The following is a 19,600-nucleotide window of genomic DNA, read 5'->3' as shown; positions in this document are numbered from 1 at the left end:
AAAAAGAGGTACAAAAATCCAATGAGGAGAAGAATGCTTTGAAAAACAGAATTAACCAAATGGAAAAAGAGGAACAAAATGCCAATGAAGAAAATAACTCCTTAAAAATTAGAATTGAGCTAGTGGAAGTTAATGACTTAATGAGATATCAAGAAACAATAAACAAAATCAAAAGAATGAAAAAATAGAAGTAAATGTGAAATATCTCATTGGAAAAACAACTGACTTGGAAAATAGATCCAGGAGAGATAATTTTAAAATTATTGGACTATCTGAAAGCCATAATAAAAAAATATCCCAGACCTCATCTTTCAAGAAATTATCATGGAAAACTGCCCTAATAATGTAGGACCAGAGAGTAAAAAATAAATTGAAAGAATCTACCAATCACCTCCTAAAAAAATCCCATACTGAAAATTCTCAGGAATATTATAGCCAAATTCCAGAGCTGCCTGGTCAGGGAGAAAATATTGCAAGGGGTCAAAAAGAAGCAATTCAAACATTTTGGAACCACACTCAGGATAACACACCATTTAGCAGTTTCTACATTAAAGGATCAAAGGAATTGGAATATGATATTCTAGAGGACAAAGAAAGCTACGGTTACAACCAAGAATCACCTACCCAGTAAAATTGAGTATGATCTTTCAGAGGCAAAAAATGGATATTCAGTGAAGTAGAAGACTTCCAAGTATTCTTGATGAAAAAAACCAGAGCTGAATAGAAATTTTGACTTTCAAATACAAGATTCAACAGAAGCATAAAAAGGGAAATGGGAAAGAGAAATCGTAAGGATTTCAATAAGGTTAAACTGGTTACATTGCTATTTGGGAACATGATATTAGTAAAAACTTTCCCATTACTTGGGCAGTTATAAGGAGCATACACAGAGAGAAAGCAGAAGTGTGAGTTGTGATTGTTGGTAATCTAAAAAATTAAAGAATGAGAAAGAGGAATGCACTGGGAGAAGAGGAAAGAGAGTGGTAGAATGGGATAAATTATCTCATGTAAAAAAGACATGAAAGAACTTTTACAGTGAAGAGGGAGACAGGTGAGGTGGAGGGAATGAGGGAACCTTACTTGCACTGAAATTGATTCAAAGAAATAATAACATATATACTCAATTGGGTGTAGAAATCTATCCTATCCTACAGGAAAGTAGGAGGGGAAAAGGATAAGAGAAAGGGAGTTGACAGAAGAGAAAGTGGATTGGGGTGAGTAAAAGAAGCAACATACTTTTGAAGATTGACAGGGTGAAAAAAGAAATAGAGTAGGATAAATGGGGGGGATAGAATGGAGGGAAATACGCAATAATCATAACTGCGAAAAATCTTTATAGGAAGTTTCTCTCACAAAGACCTAATTTCTTAAATATATAGAAAACTGAATCAACTTTATAAAAAAGAGCTATTTCTCAATTGATAAATGGCCAAAGGACAGGGAGTTTTCAGACAAAATAATCAAAGTTATCTATAATCATATGAAAAAAATTCTCTAAATCATTATTGATTAAAAAGAAATGCAGGTTAAAATAACTCTGAGATACTATCCCATACTTATCAAATTGACTAATAAGACAGAGAAAGAAAATAACAAATATTGGAGGGGATGTGGGAAAATTGAGACATAATGTTGAAAACTGAGACTTGCTGTTGGTGAAACTGCATATGGATTCAATCATTCTGGAGAAGAGTTTGGAACTATGTACAAAAAGCTATACAACCATTCGTACCCTTTGACAAAGCAATATTACTTCTAGGTCTGTATCCCAAAGAGATTAAAAAAAAAAAGAAAAAGGAAAAGGACCCATGTGTACAAAAATAATTATAGCAGCTCTTTTAATGGTGGAAATTGAGGGATGTCCATTAATTGAATGAAGGCCGAACAAATTGTTGTATATGATTGTGATGGAATACTGTTATGCTATAAGAAAAGACAAGCAGTATGTTCTCGGTAAAACCTGGAGAGACTTACATGAACTGATGCAAAGTGAAATGAACAGAATCAGGAGAACACTGTACACAGTAACAGCAAGATTGTACAATGATCAACTGTGGACAACTTAGCTATTCTCAGCAAACCAATGATTCTAGACAATTCCAAAGGACTTATGATGAAAAATGCTATGTATCACCAAAGAAAGAACTGATGGAGTCTGAATACAAATTGAAGAATACTCTTTATTTTATTTTTCTTGGGAATTTTTTTTTGTTTGTGTTTTCTTCACAACATGACTAACTTTGAAATATGTTTTTCCTGACTGCACATGTATAATCTATATCAAATTGCTTGTCTTCTTAATGAAGGAGTCCGGAGAGGAAAGGAGGGAAAAAAAATTGGAACTCAAATTTTTTTTTAAAGAATGTTAAAATTATTTCTACATGGAACTGAAAGGAAAACAAAATATTAAATCATTAAAATTTTAAATTAAAAAAGAATATTAAAAAACAACCTGTGCTTAGCACCTCCTTGGCAAGCATAATCTCTTCAGTTCAGCTGCTACCAGATTGTGGGCCTTGCTCTCCCATAAATTGACTGTCCCGCAAGGAAGTTCTCCACTGCCCTGCCATATCCTCTCAGGATGGTGCCCTAGTCTTTTATCATAAGTAGTGTGTTAAGTCCAAAGTCTTTCTCTCTCTTAAGTACTTCCCTCCTCACTCTATTGAGAGTCACAGAATCTCAGAGTTGGCAGGGACCTCTGAAGTCTTTCTAGCCCAATTCATACACAAAAACACATCCTCTACAACCTACTTCAGCAAGTGCTCCCTAGCCTTTGCTTGAAGACCTTCAATTAGGGGGCACCCACCACCTCCATTTCTACACTTTTGGATGACTGTTATTGTGAGGAAGTTTTTCCAGTGGCCTTCTTGCAGTTTATACCCATTTCTCCTGGTTAATAATGATGATAGTTTTTATTGTTCAGTCATTCAGTCATGTCTGACTCTTTGTGGGCAAGTCACTTCACTTCTGTCTGTCTCAGTTTCTTCATCTGTAAAATAAGGATAATAATAGCGCTTATTTCCCATAATTGTTGCAACCTCATTTTATGAATGAGCCAATGAATCATTTCATTTTATGAAATCCAATAAATTATGTTTAAGTGAGGGAGGGCCGTGCAAAGTCACCAAAGTCACATTATCCTCTAGATTCACCTGGGTACAGTGGCAAGATATAAATCAGGATGACTAGACATGGCCATCAACCAGAAAGGTTGTATGTGAGCCCTCTAGATAGGAAGGCGGGGAGTGGAAATTAATGCTCTATCCTTTGGCCCTCCAATCAAAGGGGAGACACAACTGAGAGTGAGTTGAGAAAGTATACAATATCGAAACCTGTAATGATGAGATTTCAGGTGATCAGCGTATCCTGGGAAAGCAGATGGAATCAAGCATAGCAGCTAATGGCTTAACAAGCACTTGGTGACTGACTTGCTGTCTAATTAGGATCTAAGTAGGATCTGCCCTACTGCAATAGATCAGAAGCAAGTTGATGAGACTCTAAGTCAGGGTAATGACCATACTGAGGCTAGAGATGGCTTGGCAAGTGATTGTGTGTAAGGACTGACAGAAGGGAGCAGAATGGGAATATGTATATATATTGTGTTTACTACGTACCAAGCACTCTGCTAAGAGAAAGAAAAGTTATGGGTGACCCTGAGCTTACGCACCTATGTGACTGGAAGAATGATAGTGCCTTCAATATGAACAGCCAAGTGTGGAGGAAGAGCAAGATAAAGATTTGGGAAAAGTGAGTCCTGTTCAGGACATATTAAAGCAGAGATGCCAATGGGACCCCCGGGTGGAGATGTACAGCAAGTAGTTGGTGCTGCATACCAGGAGAACTGGAAGGAGATTAGGAATGGAATCATCTGCACAGACATGATCATTGAACCCATGGGAACTAATGAGATCATCAAGAAAGAGGCAGAAAGAGAGCATCTGAGGAACCTTGATGAAACCTTCACCATTGCATTGGCCCACCCAGAGAAGACTGAAAAATCCTCCAGATAGAAAGATCCTTGGTCTGAGATTCATGAGATGGGGGTTCTAGTTCAAAGTCATCCATGGACTTGGGTCCATATTCTCTTTAAAATCAAAAGACTCTAGAATTAGAAGATTAAGAAACTGAGAACAAGAAAGGCAAAGTGACTTGATCATGGTCACACAAGCAGAATTTTTAATGTCCCTTGACTTTCCTTTGTAGCTATCTTCCTTTTCCCTTAGGGTTCAAGGTACCTCCTGCTCTGGGTAAACTAGAGCTGTTTCAAGGGAGAGGCTGATGAGACACTATTTTTTTCTGCCTCACACCATGCCATCAGGTAAGGGGAGGGCACAATTTGATATTCTTGCCCTCAAGAGCAAAATTAGATATTTACAGTACTGGTGGAATCCATCTCTCAGAAACTGAAGCTTGAAAATGGCATGGATCTGGCTGGATTTAATCTTAAAAGGTTTATTAATAATGAATGATATTTTTTGAATTTTGTGGTTTGTGTCTCTCCTCACCAAGAATCTTTGAAAGCACTTAGCACAGTGTCTAGCACATAATAAATGCTCATCTCCTTCCCTTCCCATTCTGGGAATAACAGAACCTGATACTTTATAGCTTCCATCAAGGCATCCTTAGCTCTACTGCAAAAGTTAAGTTAGAAATTTGTAGTCTGGTGGCACAGTGGATAGAGTGCCGGACTTAGAATTCAAATCTAGCTTCAGACACTGAACTGACCCTGGGCAAGTTACTTCACCCTGTTTGCCTCAGTTTCCTTATCTGTCAAATAAACTGGAAAAGGAAATTATTAATTGCTAGAAAGTAGTAATTGCTAATTACTAATTGCTAGAAAGAAAACCCCAAGTGAGGTCACAAAGAATCAGACATAACTGAACAATAACAACAAAGAACATATGTAAATGTAACAAGTTTATTATTTGTAAGAAGATAGAAAGACCTGGGCTACCATGTCTTTGGGTTAATCATTTCTAGTTCAGTCCAGGCTATCATCCTGCATTGTTGTCGAGACTTTCTGACTTTTCCCTCTCAGCTAAAAGTCTTTTCTCATTTCACTTTTAACCTCTTTGGGGTAACTTGCTTCTATTCATTCCTTCTCTGGCTCAGGTCACCCCTTCTACTGTTTTATTTGGAGGCTGGGAAAACCCACCCTTAGTCTTTTCCACTGGTCTTTCCAATTCTTCTCGCTCCCTCTGGACTCCAACCCACACACATCCACCATATTAGTACCAGATCTTACAAATTATCCTGAGGCTTGGCTCAACCTCTATCTAGAACACAAGAGGGAGCCTGGGGAGAAGGGAAGGGAGAGTTGGCAGCCACTACTGGTGGTCCTGCTGATCAGGGTATAGGAAAGGCAAATGTAGTTTAATAGATCATATAGTCACTTTGGAGCAGGGGACGTGAGTTCAAATCTCACCTCACATCAAGTGACTTCAACTCTCAGAATTTCATTTGGAAGATGGGGTGATAATATTGATAGGATCTGACATGTGAGGTTTTATTGTGGAAGATGTTTTGCAATTGTTAAAGCCTTATAGTCGGTCAGAAAACAAGCATTTAAGGGCTTACTATATGCCAGTTGTTCAGTTGTTTTTCAGCCACGTATAATACGTCATGACCCCATTTCCTTCTCCAACTCATTTGACAGATGAGGGAACTGAGGCAAATAAGGTGAAATGACTTGCCCAAGGTCTCATGGCTAGTAAGTGTCTGAGGCTAGATTTGAACCCAGTGCTCTATCTATTGCAGTACCACCCACCTGTCTTACTATGTAACAGACACTCTGCTAAACTCTGGGAATACAAATATAAGCAAAAAGAAAGCGATTTCTACCCTCAAGAAACTTATATTATAATGGAGAAGCCAATACATAAAAGGAAATGGGAATAATTTTTGACCTGTGAGCCTCTCAGAATGAGGCAACATGATGTGACACAGAGATTTCAAACTTGAACTCTAATGGAGCCCATCCAGATTCAAATCTCATTGGTAAATGATTAACAAAATAAATAAAAATACAATACAACATAGATAATGTTGATTTGTATTTTTCTAAGTAAATTTGCAGCCTTCAGGGATCTGTGATTTAAGCTTCACACCACTAGTGATGGACAGGAAGTCTCTTCCAGTCACAAAGACCTGGGTTCAAAACCTGATTCCAACACAAAGTAGCTCTCTAAGAGTTTTTAGCCTTTCTATGCCATACATCCCTTGGCAGTCTGGTGCCTATGGACCTCTTCTCAGAAAAGATTTTTAAATGCATAAGATAAAATAAATAGGTTATATATAATCATATATTTTATATATAAATATAAATAAAAATAGGTATACATAAATAATATAAAAAGATAAAATGCACAGGGAAAACAATGATATTGAAATACAAGACATTCTCAGGTCATGAGTTAAAAACCTCTGCTCCAAAGCCTTGCATAAGAAGTGCTAATTTGTTTTGGTAGATAGTATTTCCTCACTGGGAGTTCACTTCACAGTCAAAGTCACAGAATAAATTCAAGATCCCAAATCCTCCTCTTGAAGCAGGGGTAAGGATTTTGTTTTTTAATAGAGGATTCCCAGAGACTCTGGGCTTATCTGTAGGCAGCTAAATGGCTCAGTGGATAAAGCACAAGGCCTGGAATCTTCCTGAGCTCAAATCTGACTAGCCATGTGAACCTGGGCAAGTCATTTCACCCTATTTGTCTCAATTTTCTCATCTGTAAAATGTGCTGGAGAAGGAAATGGTGAGCTGTTCGAGTATCTTTGCCAAGAAAACCCCAAATGAAGAGTCACGAAGAGTCAGAAATGACTGAATTACAATAACAATAGGATCTAACAGTGAACTATGTTCAAATGCCTCTCATCTCAGGGCCTCATTTATCTCAGATGTGCGGGGTCCCAGATGCCCTTCTGTGACCTTTGGTGTTTTATATTTCCCTCGTTCTCTGACATTCTAAGAGTCAGAGAATGAATCTCTAGTAAGGACGAGTCAGGAATCATGGTAGGCCTAGGAGAGAGCGAGCTTTTGAAATGGAGGCATCTTCTGGTACCCCGCAAATCCTGCTGTATGGGTATTGATTCTATCTACCTTAGAGCCCTCTGACAGGCTGACACAACCTGGATCTCAAACCAGTTGAGATAATGTTTACTAGCATGATTGACTCAATGATTAGCTTGGCGTCAAGTACACAGCAAGCACTTAATATGTGCTTTTTTGTTCATTCAGTGCTGGCCATCAAATCCCATGATTCTGATTTTCTTTGAAATAATTTTCCCTGAAGTGTTCTATTTCCTTAATTTTACCTATTTCATTAATGATGTATAATGTAGAAGTTCTTGGTTATAAATCTGTGAGCTTGAATAGAGAGATAGCACCTGAACCTCAAGAAAGACCTTTCTTAACTGAAGCATCCTATGGGTGGGCCCTTACAGAAATAGCGAAGGGATGTTTTGGAAGCATCAATGAAGTACACTTTGGGGAATGGCTAACAGAGGACAATTGTCCCAAAGTCTCCTTCCTGGAAAGCTTTCTCTTTATTATTGTCTTCCAGTGAAACCTTCAACGCCTCATTGTAGCATCCGAGGGACCCCGGAAGCAGAGCATACCATCTCCCTTTCCTGCTACTCTAGCGAAGGGATGCCATCGCCTGTGTACCAGTGGTTTAAACTGGAGGAAGATACCATCAAACCTGTGAAAGAGCACTACAGTGAGTATTGTCTGAACCTAGAACTTAATAGGTGCTCAATAGAACTCAATGTGATCACTCTCCAGTCTTGAGTAACATCTCATTGGAACTCAGTCTCCTGCTGTTTGGAGGATGTTGACAACTAGTCTAATGTGGCCTGCCTCCTCTTCCCCCACCTCTACCCCATCCCTGGAGGTCCACTTGTTTCTAGTGCAGTTTGGGGGTAGGATGCTTTGAGGCTAGGTCCCGGTCCAGTTATAGTATCACTGAAAGGCACATCTGGACTTGGGACATTCCCAATCCGGGAGACCAAGTTATGGTCTCCGGGACAATGAGTATTATTAGACTCTGGAACTCCAATGAAATAATTCTAACAAAGGCTAAAGCTATAACTCCAATGCTATCCCAAATATCTAGCCCACTGTGGGGACTGTTTTACCCTTTAACTATAACACTAGTTCTAATAGTCACTTAAGCTCTAGTACTAACTTGAATATGAGCATAAATTAAAATCATAAGCCTGGCTCACTGTAATGCATAGACTTAATCACAATTTAGCTCTCGCCCAAGCCCTAAACTCTGAAGAATTAACCACAAAGCCTAACTCTATAGCAAATGCCCTGGTATAAATTTTAACCCCTAGCAATAGCTACTGAAACCCTGTTAGAATGAATTTGAAGATCAACCTTGGGCTTACTTTCCCTCTCCCGTGCTATACTTAAACTGGACAAGTTCTCCCAGAAACCCATGACGTGATAGCCAAAGAGATTGCTCCAATTATGAGGCAGAATGGGAAAGTGCCATAAAAGACACGCTAACAAAGAGTTCCAAGGGAAGCTTTCAGCATTTAAGCTGGGACTTGAGATCTCTTTATTTTTAGTGACAAGGGATAGTGAACATATTAATGATGCTTCAGCCTTCTAAAGCCACGGGGGTTTGGGCACCAGGTCTCTCACCATCCAGCCACCCGGACTTGCCAAGGACCAATCCCGACAAATGCCCATACCCTCCCCCTCTCCAGCCCCACCACTCTACAATTCTGGAACCATGAGCAAATCAACTCTGCCAATGTTCCTGGACTGGATATCAATCTATTTTCTAGTGGTTCCATTGACGGTCTCTGAAACATGATAAAGGAAAGTTTCCTCGGCCACCACTCTCCTACGTGTTGTCCTCCCTTTAAGTAGGGACTTCTTAGCTTTTGAATTTCTATTACTAGTGCTTAGCACCAATCCATCCTCCCCCTCCTCCCCACCTTTGCTATTCCTAAAGGATGGGTCTAATCATTTTACTACTCTGTTCAAGAAGTCTCAATAGTTCCCTAAAATGTAAAACCCTCATTGGCTTTTATAGCCCTTCCCAATCTGGCTCCAACCTATCTTTATACACTTATTCTTCTTTTCATACTCAATGTTATAGCCAAGCTGGTCTACTTCTTATTTCCTTTACATAGCAGGCCATTTCCTACCTCCTCAACTGTACATTTTGATACTCCCTGTTTCCTTTAAGGCTCAGTTCAAGTGCCGTCTCCTACAGGTGACCTTTCCAGATAGCCCTAGTTGTTAATGCTCTCCTCCTACCCCAATTGCTTTGCATTTACTTTATATTTAGGGGGTCCCAAAAGTCTTGGTGCAATTTGAAGCTTTAATTGACTTAAACTTTATTTCCTTTAAACAAATAAATAAAGCAAGAGATCCCAAAGAGGAATAGGGCGGCCATTTGGAGGTTGCTTACAAATCCATTTGGTGCAACTGACCCAGTTTTAAGTTTCGCTAAGACTTTGGGGACACCATCTATTTTGTATGGATTCTCTTGAGTATGTATTTTTTCCTCCCAGAAGATAAGGTCTTGAGGTCAGGGACAGTTTTGGTTTAGTCTTTGTATTTCTAACACCTGGCACTGTGCCTGGCACACAGTAGGCACTTAATAAATGCTTGTGGAGTTGAGTCTCAGTGGCCTAGAAGAAGTGGCATTGGAGCTAGGGCTTCAGGGATGAACAGGACATGGGGTGATAGGGAGAGCCTTATCACAACTCATCCCACATTCATAAATAAAGTCCATCTTAAATAAAAATAAGTCCATAAATAAGGCATCTCCAGCCACAACCAATTGACTATAAACTTGTGAAGAGTAGAGACTATTTCTTGTCTTTGCTTGGCATTCAGTAGGCACATAATAAAAGCCTGTGGGATTGAATCATATTGATGCATTGCTATTTGCTCATATATGTAGGTTTTTTTGGTGAGGCATTTTAAGTGACTTGCCCAGGGTCACATAGCTCGGCAGTGTTAAGTGTCTGAGGCCAAATTTTAGTTCAGGAGGACCTGAGCCAGTGCTCTATTCACTGTACCTCCCAGTTGCCCCAGATTTGTAATTTCAAAAGTACCTTTCCTGTTTTTGACAGATCCAACGACCGGGCTCTTGGTTATCAGCAATCTGACCAACTTTGAAAAAGGCCACTACCGGTGTGTCGCTAGCAACAATCTCGGGAACAGCTCCTGCGAGCTTGATCTCACCACTGGACGTGAGTTGATAGTATAATAAGCCAGATCTTGCTTTTGCCCTTTAATGTGTGACAGGCCTAGGATTATCTCAACCAAATGGATTCTTACAGAACCCCAAATGGGGTTCTCTTGCTTTATTTCCCTCCTTCCTTCGTGTCCAGGATTCAGACCTTTGATTTCATCAGTGAGAGCTCCAGAGGTAGAGGACTGAGTAGAGACCCTGCCATAAATCTGCAATTCAAATGCAATTTAAAGTCCTTGAGAGTCACCTGGGGCCCTGAGAGCTCAGTGGCTGGCCCAGGCTTGGGTATCCAGTATGAATTAGAGGCTATTTTCCCAACAACCCTACGATGTCCCTGCAATCCACTGGGCCTTGCTGCCTCTCCACTCATCGTTAGGCCCAGGTACATAAAGCAAAAATCCCCTGCATCATCTTTGACTTGGTTTCTCTTTTGGTTTCTCTCAGCATTTTAGGAGATGGCAACTACCTGAGTGAAGCCACCCAGATCTCTCCAAATACCCTTTTTGGCTAACTCTAGCTTTATACTTCCTAATGCCAGGCTGGAAAAGAAGGGCCCTCAAAGGCCATCTCTCTGGCCCAACCCTTTTATACAGAGGAGGAAACTGAGGCAGTCTAGAAAGGGGAGAGGTAATATGGAATGGTGGAAAGACACCTGAATTTGGAATCAGAGGACTTGGATTCAAATCCTGTCTCTGTCACCTAATGCCTGTGTGACCCCTCTGGGCCTCAGTTTCCCTCTCTATAAAAATAAAAGATTTGGATCAGCTGGCCTCAGCCTCTGAGGTCCCTTCCAGCTCTAGAGTTAGGATTCTATGATCTATCTTCGGGGCTCTTTCCTCATTATCCCCAGATATAGAATCCTTGTGGGAACAGTAAGAAAAGCAAGAGCGAGATCCTTACCTTAGATGACCTCAGAGTATACCCTAAATTGAGAAGCTCCAGATGATACTAAAGAACCAAATGATCCTGTACCCATCACGAGTGCTGGAGGAACCAGGTTCATCATGTAGGGACCCAGGACAAAGCAGCAGAAGAGGGAGATTCTCTTTTCTGTTTGGTATTCAGGAATCTTTAGAGTTCACAAGTCCCTCCAGGACTCCCAATGCTGATGATCCCTCCTTCGTTTGAAGACTCAGGATGTGAGCCACACTATTGACAAGAAGACTTTTTTCCCTCCTAGATTCAGAAGCGGGCATCATCACCGGGGCACTGATCGGAGCAATCCTGGCAGCAATCATCATCTGCTTGATTGTTTGGTTTTTCATGACCAAGTCCAAGTCCAAGAAAAGAAAAGAGATTACAAAGGAGATGCAGTGAGAATCTTTCTGTTGTTATCTGACTCTGATAGTTACTTCTGGTCTTGAAAATGACTTTGATCTTTATTTTTGTTACATCATTGTTATTTCCCAATAACTTGCCCCACCAGTCTTTGTAAAACAGGGTCCTACTGCTAAACGAGTCTTTTGACATGTTGCTAGTGTTTGATAACACACGCCTGATTTCACACCTGTATTTCATCACTGCTTTACCTTGGGCTGGGAGGTGGACTCCCTCATCAGAGTCAAAATTGTGTTGAATTGCACTGAGTTCTCTAACATACTGTGTGCTTTGGCCTTATGTTTTGTGGCCCTTGTAGACGCTGTTTTCTTGGCTCTGCTAACTTCCCTCTGTTTTGATTCATATATATGTCTCTGAATTCTTCCCATTTGACATTTCATTCAGCACATCCCATTAGGTTCATATACTGCAATTTGCCAGCAAATCCATGACCGATGGGAACTTACTCTCCCCCCTCCCCATTTTTTATCCTGCCACAGAAATTCTAGAAATATTTTGTCACGAAATGCAGCATTTTCTTCCACCTTTGGTTTTTTAAAGAGTAAGCTTCTAATCGTAACATCAACTGGCCAAAGGATATAAACAGTTTGGTGACTTTTCTCACATAATTTCAAACTGTTTTCCAGAAGGATCAAACCAGCTCACCGCTCTCTCAACAGTGTGTTAAATCAACAAGCATTTTATTAAGCAACTACTGTGTGTCAGTCTTCCCATAGCCTCTCCAACACTGACTATTTATTCTACCTTGACCAAACTCGCTAACTCGATAGGTGTGAGGTAAAACCTTAGAACTGTTTTAATTTTAATTTTTCATTTTTGGTAATTTGGGACAATTTTCCACATATTGACAGTTTGTGTTTCTTCTTTTGAAACCTGCTTATATCTTATCATTTATTTGGAGGGGGGAATAACTCTTGGTCTTATTTTTTGTGTTAATTTCTAAGTATCTTGAATATCATATATCAGAAATATTTGATGCAATGCTTTTTCTACAATCTATAGTTTCTCTTCCGACTCTGGTAGCGTTGATTTTCTTTATCCAAAAGCCTTTTAGTTTTATGTAATTACATATTTGTTTTGTCTGTTATGCCCATTTCTATCTCCTGTTTCATTAAAAATAAGCCATCGTTAAAAAATATTCCTCCTTCCATTTCCCTCGAATTTTCTTTTCATTATGTGACCTTTTATGTTAAGGTTGTTTATCTAGTTGGAGCTTATTTTGGTATTTTGTGTAAGATGATGGTCCAAACTGAGTTTCTGCCAAACTATTTTCTGGTTCAATTGGATTCAATTTAATAAACATTTATTAATGTTTACTGTGTGCCAGGTACTGTTCTAAGCACTAAGATTTCCCAGCAGTTCTTCTCAAAGGAAAAAACCCTTCCCCTAGTAATTGATGCTAGTTAGTTTATCTAGCACTAGGTTCTATGTTTTATTGCTTCTGGGCTTTGCTTATCTAGCCTATTTTTAAAACAGCCTAAATAGTTTTAATGATTACTGCTTTACGATATAATTGGAAATGAACAAATTCAATCAAAAAGCTTTGATAAGCGTCAGGCATGTGTTAAGTGCTGGGGAATCAAAGAAAAAGTGAAAACAGCCCCTGTCCTTGTGGAATTTTTATTTTAATGAAGGAGATAATATAGAAACCAGAGCGTATAAGATAAAGACAGCATAGAGGGAAGGTAGCTTTGGAGAGGAAGACATTAGGAGATGATAAGAGCAGGATAGACTCTCTGGGAAGGTGGCATTTGTGTTGAATCTTCAAGGAAGCCAGAGATTCTGGAGTCCAGAGATTGGGAGGGGGGGAATTCCAGATGTGAGGATCATCCCGCAAAAGGCCACAAATAGCAAGTAATACTTTTTGCCATTTACTTTGATATTCTCGACCTTTTTGACATAGATTTTTTTTTGAGGCAATTGGGATTAAATGAGGTACCTGGGGTCACACAGCTAGAAAGTGTTAAGTGTATGAGGGCAGATTTGAACTCAGGTCCTCCTGACTTCAGGGCTTGGTGCTCTATCCATTGCACCACCTAGCTGCACACATGCATATTTCTTAACTACACATCAAATGCATTGTTCTGTAATGTGGCCATTTTTAGCGTAAGATACAAGGGATAGTTTTTGTTACTATCATAGCATATAGTTTGCTCTTCTCAGCAATACAATGATCCAAGACTATTGTGAAGGATGAAAAATGCCCTCCATACTCAGAGAAAGAACTGATTGTATCTGAATACAGATTGAAGTATACTGTCTTTTCAACTTTATTTTTCTTAAGGATTTTTTTTTTTGGGGGGGCAGATCTATGTTTTCTTTCACATGACTTTTATAGAAATGTTTTGCATAATTTCACATGTGCCTTCTTAATGGGGGGGAGGGTAAGGAGGAAGGAAGGGAGAGAATCTGGAACTCAAAGTTCTAAAAACAATGTAAAAATGTTTTCCGTGTAACTGGAAAAATAAAAAATACATTAAAAATATCATGTCATATTCTAAACCAGCAACATTTAGTAGGATTGGCTATGTGGTAAAGTAGAGTCTTAAAGCAAGAACCAGGTGACCGCTCATACTGGTCAAATAATCAATGGCATTCTCTGTCCATATCTTGAAGTTATTAGAGTTACTGAATCTACTTTATACTGGATAGATATCCTGGCCACCTTGTGCTGTGTAGTACAGTGGAAAGAGCCCTGGCTCTGGAGTCAAAGGACCGAGGTTCAAACAGTGTGATTTTTGGCAAGTCACTTGAAATGAAAGATCCTTATCCTCAGTTTCCAACTCTGCAAAAATGAGAGAGTTGGGCTGGATGGCTTCTTTTAGCTATAGAGCTAGGATCCTAGCTATAGAGAAAGGATGCTTCTTAATTTGAATTGAAGATTGCCCTTGAATTCTTCCTCTCCCAGCCTTTTCTTCTCAGATATCCCTTGTACCTAGCACAGTGCCTACTATATAACCAACACTTAATAAATGCTTATTCTAGTTTCCTTCTATCTTTAGATGTGATGTCTTTCTCACTTTGCTTATTCAGTTGTGGGGCTTGACTATTTCTCAGCATAGAAAATGTGCCTCAGTTTCCACATCCCTCACTCCTTTAATCTTGATCTCATTAATGCTCTTTCCTGTGTCCTCTTCTATAGGCCTATAACGAAGACAATTCAAAGTTCGGAGTATGAGTCAGTGCCAGCCCAGGAAACTACCTCCCCAGAAGTGCCTCCATCAACCAAAGAGCCTGAATTATTGGCCCCCAACCATGAAGAGGCTGAAGGAGAGGAGAAATAGGCTGTGACTAAAGACACAGCTGCACTACAGCCAACCCACCGGTAGTGTTTGGAGCTGAGTTGCCATGGAAACCCCCCATAACAAAGCCTGCCTGTGATTATAGCCTAGACATCCACATATTTCCTACTCTGAATCTCAGGCAAGAGGCTCATTTTAGCTACCCAAGAAATACAAGGGCTCCTGCACAATATGTTGGCAGTGTGTTATTTTGCTTAACTATATTTCTAAAATGTGTACAAGCAATTTGGTGGATGGAGAGATCCTTGGACCTGGGAGTCCGGAGATTAAGTTTCTTCCATTATCTCCATGTGTGACTGAGAAAATCCCTTCTCTTCTTTAAGCCTCAGTTTCCCCATCTGTAACATGAGGGGTGGGAGTGGACCAAATGGTTTTTAAGGGCTCTGATAAACTCTGTCACATTATGATGTCCACAATAAATGATTGATGATTTCTAGTTTAAAAAACAATATTTGGTGGCATTTGTGACTTGGACTGAATAATTTCATTTCTCTCTTATATTCTACGTGAAACTAGGATGAAATAGCATTGGTAAGGCTCAATTCTGCCACCATACTCTTGATGTTATTGACAACTAAGAAGAGTTTACAGCTTTATCATCAATAGCCGATCAGAATGAGTATTTCTTCTAAAGATAACTAATTTAGGACAGATCTCTTACAGAACTAGGGGGAAAGCATTAAGGATTTCTAAAGCTCATACTGGCTCCTCTACTGTCTAAACTCTCCAAACAGATCTGGGTAGTGTCTCAAAGTGAACAGAATGTTCTGATTCATCAGGAAGTCAGAAAAACTTGGGTTAAATACTGACACATCTCAACACATACTGGCTTTAGCCAGTTTGCTCACTTCTGAGTATCCCAAGCAAGTCTCGAAAACTGTCAGTGACAGAGCAAAAGCACATCTACATTGGTGGAGGAAGTTTCTTCACTGGGAGTTCCCTAGAACAAGGGTTGGCAAACTATAGCCTGTGAGGCAAGTATTACATTTTTTTAAATTATTAAAGCTTTTTATTTACAAAGCACATGCATGGGTAATTTTTCTACCATTGACCCCCTGCATGACCTTTTGTTCCAAATTTTCCCCTTCTTCCACCTATCCCCTCCCCTAGCTGGCAGGTAGTCCAATACATGTTAAAAATATTGAAATACATGTTACATTCAATATATGCATACATATTTATACAGTTATCTTGTTGCACAAGAAAAACCAAATCAAGAAGGATTAGAAAAAGAAAAACTGAGAAAAACTGCAAGCAAATAACAGCAGAAAGAGTGAAAATGCTATGTTGTGTTCCACTCTCTGTTCCCATGGTTCTCTCTCTGGGTGTAGATGGCTCTCTTCATCACTGCACAAGTGGAACTAGTTTGAGTCATCTCATTTTTGCAGAGAGCCACGTTCATCAGAATTGATCATCATATAGTCTTGTTGTCACCGGGTATAATGATCTCCTGGTTCTATTCATTTCACTTAGCATCAGTTCACATAGGTCTCTCCAAGCCTCTCTCTCTTCATCCTGCTGGTCATTTCTTATAGAACAATAATATTCCATAGCATTCATATACCATTATTTATTCAGCCATTCTCCAATTGATGGGCATCCACTCACTTTCCAGTTTCTTACCACTACAAAATGGGCTTCCACAAACATTTTTGCACATGTGGGTCCCTTTCCTCCTTTAAGATCTCTTTGGGATATAAGCCCAGTAGTAACACTGTTGGATCAAGGGTATGCACAGTTTGATAACTTTTTGAGCATAGTTCCAAATTGCTCTCCAGAAAGGTGGGATCCATTCACAGTTCCACTAACAACGTATCAATGTCCTAGTTTTCCCACATCCCCTCCAACATTCATCATTATCTTTCCCTGTCATCCTAGCCAATCTGAGAGGTGTGTAGTGGTATCTCAGAGTTGTCTTAATTTGCATTTGGAGCACCTTTTCATGTGGCTAGAAATAGTTTCAATTTCTTCATCTGAAAATTGTCTGTTCATATCCTTTGACCATTTGTCAATTGGAGAATGGCTTGAACTATAATAAGTTTCACTCAATTCTCTATATATTTTAGAAATGAGGCCTTTATCAGATCCCTTGGATGTAATTTTTCCCCCAATTTATTGCTTCCCTTCTAATCTTGTCTGCATTGATTTTATTTGTACAAAATCTTTTTAACTTAATATAATCAAAATTATTTTATAATCAATAATGACCTCTAGTTCGTCTTTGGTCACAAATTCCTTCCTCCTCCACAAATCTGAAAGGTAAACTATCCTGTGTTCTTCTAATTTGTTCATTACATCATTCTTTATGTCCAGATCATGAACCCATTTCAATCTTATCTTTGTGTATGGTGTTAAGTGTGGGTCAATGCCTTGTTTCTGCCATAATAGTTTCCAATTTTCCCAGCAGTTTTTGTCAAATAGTGAATTCTTATCCCCAAAGCTGGAGCCTTTGGTTTGTCAAATACTAAATTGTTATAGTCATTGGTTATTTTGTTCTGTGAACCTAACCTAGTCTACTGATCAGCTTCTCTATTTCTTAGCCAGTGCCAAATGGTTTTGGTGACCGCTGCTTTATAATATAGTTTTAGATCTGGTACAGCTTTTCTCTTCATTAATTTCTTGGAAATTCTTAACCTTTTGTTCTTCCAGATGAATTTTGTTATTTTTTCTGGTTCAGTAAAATAGTTTCTTGGGAGTTTGATTGGTATAGCACTAAATATATAGATTAGTTTAGGGAGTATTGTCATCTTTATTATATTCTCTCGACTTATCCACAAGCACTTGATATTTTTCCAGTTGCTTAGATCTGACTTTATTTGGGTGGAAAGTTGTGGTATTCTTTTCTTTAAAATACAATGGTTCTCTCTGGGAGCAAGTTTCTTGGGGAGGTTTCCTGGAGGCAGCATTAGTTTCAGTTCAGAGTAATAATCACTCCAAATACAGCCAGCTGATAAAATCCAAACGTTTATTTCTTATCTCTTTCCTTGGGCCTGGTTAGCTTTCTTAGAGGCCTATCTCTCTGCTTGGTTCCAAGGGCTCTTGCAGCTTGTCCTTTGCCTCTGTTTTCTTCAGCCTCCAGCCAGCACAAAGGTCGAAGATGGAATGAATTTGACTTCGCCTCCGAGAGTGGGCTTGTGGGCTTCTGTATCTTCCAGAGTGCTCTTTGGTCCTAAGAGCTTCTTGCTTATATGAGCTCTCTAAAGGTGTGAACACAAGCATTGTTTCTATCAATTCCACTTAGTACCTTGTTTCAAGTTCTGGCCCACAACATCTCCTTGTAAGATCAGATCAATCATACTAAATTAGATAATTATTGTCTCTATCAATTCTAATGACTTAACAGCTTGTAAGAATTCTAACACAAAGTGTTTTGTAGTTTTGCTTATATAGTTCCTGACTTTCCCTTGGAAGATAAATTCCCAAATATTTTATATTATCAACAGTTATTTTAAATGGAATTTCTCATTGTATCTCTTGCTGTTGGATTTTGTTTGTGATGTATGAATTGCTCTAGTTTTCTCTTCATTGGTGGATAGTTCTCCCTTTTCATTTTTGAGACTAACAATTTGATTTTCCTCTTTCATTTTTATAATCAAATTAACTAAAGGTTTATCTATTTTGTTGGTTTTTTCATAAACCAACTCTTAGTTTCATTTATCAGTTCAATTAGTTTCAATTTTATTAATCGCTTTTATTTTTAGAATTTCAAGTTTGGTATTTGATTGGTTTTTTAAAATTTGTTCTTTTTCTAGCTTTTTTAGTTGCAAGCCCAATTTATCAATCTTCTTTTTCTCTATTTTATGCAAGTAAGCATCTAGAGATATAAAATTTCCCCTTATTACCATTTTGGCTGCATCCCACACATTTTGGTATATCGTTTCATTATTGTCATTCTTTTAGGTGAAATTATTAATTGTATCTATGATTTCTGTTTTACCCATTCATTCTTTAGGATGAGATTATTTAGTTTCCAATTTCTTTTTGATCTATTTTCCCCTGGCCCTTTATTGGATGTAACTTTTATTGCATCATGATCTGAAAAAATGCATTTACTATTTTTGCCTTTCTGCATTTGATTTTGAGGTCTTTATTTCCTAATATGTGGTCAGTTTTTGTATGGATTCCATGAACTGCTGAGAAGAAAGTGTACTCCTTTCTGTCTCCATTCAATTTTCTCCAAAGACCTGTCATATCTAGTTTTTCTAGTAATCTATTTACCTCTTTAACTTTTTTCTTATTTGTTTTGTGGTTTGATTTATCAAGTTCTGAGAGAGCAAGGTTGAGAGCTCCCACTATTATAGTTTTACTGTCTATTTCTTCTTGCAACTCTCTTAACTTCTCCTTTAGGAATTTAGATGCTACACCACTTGGTGCAAATACATTTACTTTTGATATTGCTTCATTATCTATGCTACCCTTTAGTAAGATATGATTTCCTTCCTTATGTCTTTTGATTAGATCAATTTTTACTTTTGCTTGATCTGAGATCAGGATGGCTACCCCTGCTTTTTTTTTTTACTTCACCTGAAGCATAATAGATTCTGCTCCAGCCTTTTACCTTTACTCTGTATGTATCACTCTGCTTTAAATATGTTTCTTGTAAACAACATATTGTAAGATTCTGGCTTTTAATCCAGTCTGCTATCTGCTTATGTTTTATGGGAGAGTTCACCCCATTCACATTTATAGTTAAAACTACTAATTCTGTATTTCCTGCCATCTTCTTAACCCCATATTATACTT

The 19,600-nt window shown here is 38.7% G+C and overlaps 1 protein-coding gene across 1 annotated transcript in view; it reads left to right on the top strand.

Annotated features, from left to right (window-relative positions):
* Positions 1-15,306, top strand: part of VSIG1 (V-set and immunoglobulin domain containing 1) — a 34,994-nt gene extending 19,688 nt beyond the window's left edge. Inside the window, exons 4-7 of the mRNA XM_051968351.1 lie at positions 7,557-7,712; positions 10,096-10,215; positions 11,398-11,530; positions 14,698-15,306. Coding sequence (XP_051824311.1) covers positions 7,557-7,712; positions 10,096-10,215; positions 11,398-11,530; positions 14,698-14,839 — 551 coding nt within the window. The 3' untranslated portion in view covers positions 14,840-15,306. The remainder of the gene's footprint in view (positions 1-7,556; positions 7,713-10,095; positions 10,216-11,397; positions 11,531-14,697) is intronic.
* The last annotated feature ends 4,294 nt before the right edge of the window (positions 15,307-19,600 follow it).

Source organism: Antechinus flavipes, chromosome X, assembly GCF_016432865.1.
Source record: "Antechinus flavipes isolate AdamAnt ecotype Samford, QLD, Australia chromosome X, AdamAnt_v2, whole genome shotgun sequence".
NCBI lineage: Eukaryota > Metazoa > Chordata > Mammalia > Dasyuromorphia > Dasyuridae > Antechinus > Antechinus flavipes.
This window is presented reverse-complemented; position numbering and strand designations above follow the sequence as displayed.